General features: G+C 29.3%; 2 protein-coding genes across 6 annotated transcripts in view; one reads left to right on the top strand and one right to left on the bottom strand.

The window, feature by feature from the left end:
* The window catches only part of LOC115034406, a 4,917-nt gene extending 2,045 nt beyond the window's left edge, over positions 1-2,872 (bottom strand). For all 3 annotated transcript variants that reach the window (XR_003839766.1, XM_029491234.1, XM_029491235.1), the window contains exon 1: positions 2,133-2,872. Coding sequence is in view for 2 of the 3 variants with exons in the window: in XM_029491234.1 (XP_029347094.1) it covers positions 2,133-2,493 (361 nt within the window). In the remaining variant the exon portion in view is untranslated. The remainder of the gene's footprint in view (positions 1-2,132) is intronic.
* LOC100570184 (nose resistant to fluoxetine protein 6) overlaps positions 1-5,334 on the top strand; it is a 125,830-nt gene that overhangs the window by 27,143 nt on the left and 93,353 nt on the right. The gene's annotated exons all lie outside the window — the stretch shown is intronic.

Genomic DNA, 5,334 nt, shown 5'->3' with positions numbered 1-5,334 from the left:
ATATTATAACAAGTAGGCATGTATCCCTCATGGCCTCATGTAATGATACGAAATATTGTAATATTATCTATATTCTAGATTAGAGGTTCCCAACATTTTTTAGCTTACGCTACCCTAGGGTATTTTTTTAAGACATCTGAAGACGTCCTATAGTAATACCTATTGTGTATATTGACACTTAAATTTTATTGCTGTTTTAATGGTGATAAATCAATGCCAAACCAGTATAAAATTAAAATAGATTGTACATTACACAAAACATACGTGATAGCATAAAGATAAAGATCTTTTATAAAACAGTTTTTCTTATAAATGTGTAGAAAAAGTACGATTGTTTTATAGGTATTTTAAATAATTTCACGGTATCCTGGTTGAGAACCTCTGTTACATAATTATATAATATGTCATTCTGAAATGTACAGTATTCGCCAAATTATTCATTCGACTCGTTATTGGAAGGTTGACAACTATATTCTAATCCTATTGAAAATATTTATACTGCCTAAACGAAGTTTGACAAAAAAAATAACATCTGATTTACTGACCATAGATTACAATTAATTTTTTCAATGACGTACATATAGCAGGTAACATTGTGCATCGATTTTTGTGACTGGTAGATTCCCACACCCTAGGTATGCGAATACGAACCGGTTTAAATCCGTTTTCATTGACTATACCAACCGATACAATAACAAGTGTTTAAGTGTAGGCATATTATAGGATTAAAATTGCCTATAGGCTATATTATGACATAGCAGCTTTTTATAGGTACATAGTGTTGATCATGCAACATGTATGTAACGTTTTTCTCGCTTTTGAATCTAAAATAGAGAAGTATTAGTCCTGCACAATGGTATCTTTTTATGAACATCTTTTATTTATCTTATCCGGCACCTGCAGTAAAAACATCCACACAGTTCATGTGCTTATTCCCATGTTTACATGGTTCGTATACTATCTTTGCAGTTTTGAAAACTGTAAGGAAATTGCAGCGAGTGTCTTTCACGAATATTTTAATTTTTAAATTTACAAAAAATGTACAGTTTTAAAATGCCCATAACTCGTTTTGTAACCAAAATATTAATAAAAACCCCGAGAGGTTCTAGATAAAATAATTTTAAATTTAAATTTTAAAATTGTCTTCTTAAGAACACAAGAATAATAACTTAATAAGTAATAATTATAATATGCTTTTATTGTGATATAGATTATACTTGCAGTTTGTTATGCCTTTATACTTAATGATTAATGTAGGTATAGGTACATCATGATTATAATAATATAATTACAGTAGTTTCGTAGGGTACATGGCGGTATAGAGTACATTATGCATCGTCATACAACTATGATAATGATATAATTAATAATATGATACCTATAATTACCCGACGTGTTAATTGTTTATAAAAACAAAACTAACCGGCTAATATATTATAAAATTCGAGACACTTTTAGAACATAGAAATGCCATGTTCATATTTAAGCATAGAAGCCGTATAATATACAAATAAATATATAGGTACAAAGAATTCAAAAACTAAATTTAATTTTGCACATTTTGAAGGTTTTTAAGGATTGTAAGGATTTTGCTATGTTTAAGTATTTTTTTTTCTATTTTAGGCACTCCTATAATTTTGTTGAAAATTAAATAATTAAAATTACATTGGGTGATTAAAAATATTAAATACCTATCACCAACGGCGCATTCAGTTGGGTGGTGAGAGGGTAACCCCACCCCAGAAATGTGAGATTCTTTTCTGCACATCCTATACATCCTTACGATATATGCGTATAATAGTATATAGTATAGTGGTAAATTTTTATAGTATATAAAAACTATAGTTAGGGTGTTTTTTTTAAACATATAACCCCCCCCCCTAATTACAGACTTTAAGTATTAAGTTAAGTTTAACGTGACAATGATTTTACAATCAAAACGATTTCTAAATCCAAAAAATAACATTTTTTTACACTTCAATGATTTACAAGCTATTATGATGTGACATTTGTTTTTTTTTATTTATAGGAAATTTATTTTCTAAAAAATATCGAAATACGTTTAAATATTAACAAGTTGGTGTATTTTTTATCACTGTATTTTTTTTATTACAAATTTAGTGTCAACTCACTTCTGACGGCCCAGTCGGTGTAGTTCTGTAAGTTTTTAACGTACATGTTCACTTGTCGCTGGCAAGCGGAGCTGCCCACGCGCTGAATGGTAAAATTGGCCAACGCTCGGTAAAACAAATCGGAAACCCACGACTCGGGGTAAATGTCGTCGTCCTTCGGTGGTGGTACGTTTTGACCGTTACCCGGCGGAAAGGCCGCGCCGGAGCCGTTGAGCACCGATGGTAATTGTGACGACCGCGGTAGCGGTAATAGACCGTCGCCGTCGTTCCGATGAACTTGACCGTCGAAATCGGCCGACGCCAGTGTCAACAGCACGAGCACCGACGTCGACCATCGCAACGGCGAGTGCGAAAACATCATGAATTTTTTATTTTTTTCGAATGCCGTGTGATTTTTGTGTACAATTTCTATACTGTGCAATAAAATATACGCAGACTATAACACCGTGTGCCGTAAAAAAAAATCAAAAACCTACGCCGACCGTTCGCGCGAAACGCGTAAGTAAGAAAATCGTTTCGTATCATATATACACGACCGTGGTATAATTTGTGTACAATATCGTGTATATTATATTATAATGACGTGATGACGAAAATAGTATTATTTATGTTTTACCGCCGTGCGATTTCCCGAGCATAAAATATAGAATAAAATTATCGTGTCCGTCATCCGCCCTATAGTGGACTTGAACGACCGTCGGCGTATGGCATGAGACTGCGAGGCGCAGTAGGATACGTTTATATTATATACCTACAATATGTATTACCTACAGCAACATTATAGGTAATATTCTTGCACAGTGACGTACTTATCTATGCGTGTGTACTCGGCCAACTTTATTATGCTCCTATGTTTATGTATAATATGTACAACTATGTACGTATATTATTATGCTAGTTATTAATATTAACATGCAGTATCATCACCATTGTCGGTATTATGGCATTCGAGCGACATAATGTTATGATGCGAAATCGATAATATTAGTTTTTTTTTACATAATTGTTTACAAAATAGTGCCATAAAATAAAGATATAGACCGTGTTTGCCAAGGATTTTTTTCTATTTAATATTTTTTGGAATACGATTTTGGATAGTTATTTCACTACATAATATACATTGAACAGATCTATGAAATAATTATTCTTGCTTACAAGAAAAATGTAAGTTTAATTTCAAAAATATTTTTTACGAGCGTCTGAAGTTCTTAAATGTCTACAAAATTAGTCAACATTTCGTTGAAAATTAATTAAATTAAAAAAAGGCGGGTAAGTCGTGGATGTCGCTCTGCTGTACAGTAGTTACAAGTGGGTTACTGTAATGGATGGAATTAAATTTGAATCCAATGATATTATATCATTGTATACGAAAAACGATTTCTGAACCGGAGATGATTTTGTCAGTCTAGGATATATTATTTTTAAAGAAAAACTTATGGAGAACCTTGTACCAAATTTTAAAAACTTAGTTATAAAAGAAAAAATTTTTACGATTTTTGAACCACTAAATTACTTGCAAATTTTCGCAATTTTGACATATTTCGTATAAATTTGAACTTTAAATGCTTATAAATAAAAATTGTGACAATGTATTCCTTTTATTTTGCAACTGCTATTGTAAAAATATGTTAGGAGCCTTGTATTAAATTTCCAAATCTTAGAATTAAAAAGAAAAACTTTTATGAATTTCTGTCTAAGATAATTTGAACATTGCCGTAATTTTTACGTATTTAGTCAAAATTTGAACTTTAAATGCTTATAAAAAAAAAATCGTGACTATATATTTCTTTTATTTTTCAATTGCTATTGTAAAAATATATTATGAGCCTTGTATTAAATTTTGAAATCTTAGATATAAAAGGAAAATTTTTTATGAATTTCTAGCATAAAATAATTTACGAATTTTCGTGATTTTTACATAATATGTTGTCAAAATTTGAACTTTAAATGCTTATAAATAAAAATTGTGACAATCTATTCCTTTTATTTTGCAACTGCTATTGTAAAAATATGTTAGGAGCCTTGTATTAAATTTCCAAATCTTAGAATTAAAAAGAAAAACTTTTATGAATTTCTGTTTAAGATTATTTGAACATTGCCGTAATTTTTACGTATTTAGTCAAAATTTTAACTTTAAATGCTTATAAAAAAAAAATTGTGCCTATGTATTTTTATAATTTTTGAATGGGAGTTAGAACAACATATGTGGACCCTTCTATTAAATTTTCAAGTATTTTGTCCCAGCTAATTTTTTTTTATCAACATTTATAAAAAAAAAATCAAAAAAAATCGATTATTTCAATTGCCTATAAATAGATTAAAAATTAGTGAAATATTTTGAAAATAAAACTATATAAAGAAAATGTCAATTTAAACAACTGGTAAAATTTTCAAGTGTCTACGACTCATACTTTTTGAATAATAACAAATATCAAAAATCGTTTGAGGCTAAACCGTTATTTAATGCGGTTTTGTAAAAATTTAAATTTCAAACACTCCTAAAAATTTTTTGTCTTAGTCCGGTTGAGTTTTTTTTACAGATATTTAAAGAAAAACTTATGGAGAACCTTGTACCAAATTTTAAAAGCTTAGTTATAAAAGAAAAAAATTTTACGATTTTTCAACCACAAAATTACTTGCAAATTTTCGCAATTTTGACATATTTCGTATAAATTTAAACTTTAAGCACTTATAAAAAAAAATTGTGACTAACGATTTTGGATTTTTTTTTATCACTGTGAGAACAATTTATAAGAAACCTTGTATTAAATTTTCAAAGTTTTCTATCCAACCAAAAATTTTTTATCGTTATTTTAAAAAAAAATACTTAGAAAAATTGAAAATTTCATTTGTCTATAAATAGCTCAAAAAAAGTCGAAACACTTTGAACATTTAACCCTGTATAGACAACGCTAATATAAACATCTGTTGCAAATTTCAAGTGCTTACAATAATTATTTTTTGAGTTACAGTAAAATTAAGTTTTCGTTTTTGTCAAAAATTGGTTTTGCGTAAAAATTCGCGTTTTTCCGTTATTTTTTTAAGGTTTTTCCTGCCGCTTTTGAAAAGTATTGGGAAATTTTCACTTTTGACCCCCCAAAGTACCAACTAGATTCACTTTCCTTTCAGAAAAGGTACAACTTTTGAAAATCGAAGCATTTTTACTGCTCCAAAAGTTGTCGTCAGACACAAAAAAAAAAAA

The sequence above is a fragment of the Acyrthosiphon pisum genome, chromosome A3, assembly GCF_005508785.2.
Source record: "Acyrthosiphon pisum isolate AL4f chromosome A3, pea_aphid_22Mar2018_4r6ur, whole genome shotgun sequence".
Classification (NCBI taxonomy): domain Eukaryota; kingdom Metazoa; phylum Arthropoda; class Insecta; order Hemiptera; family Aphididae; genus Acyrthosiphon; species Acyrthosiphon pisum.
This window is presented reverse-complemented; position numbering and strand designations above follow the sequence as displayed.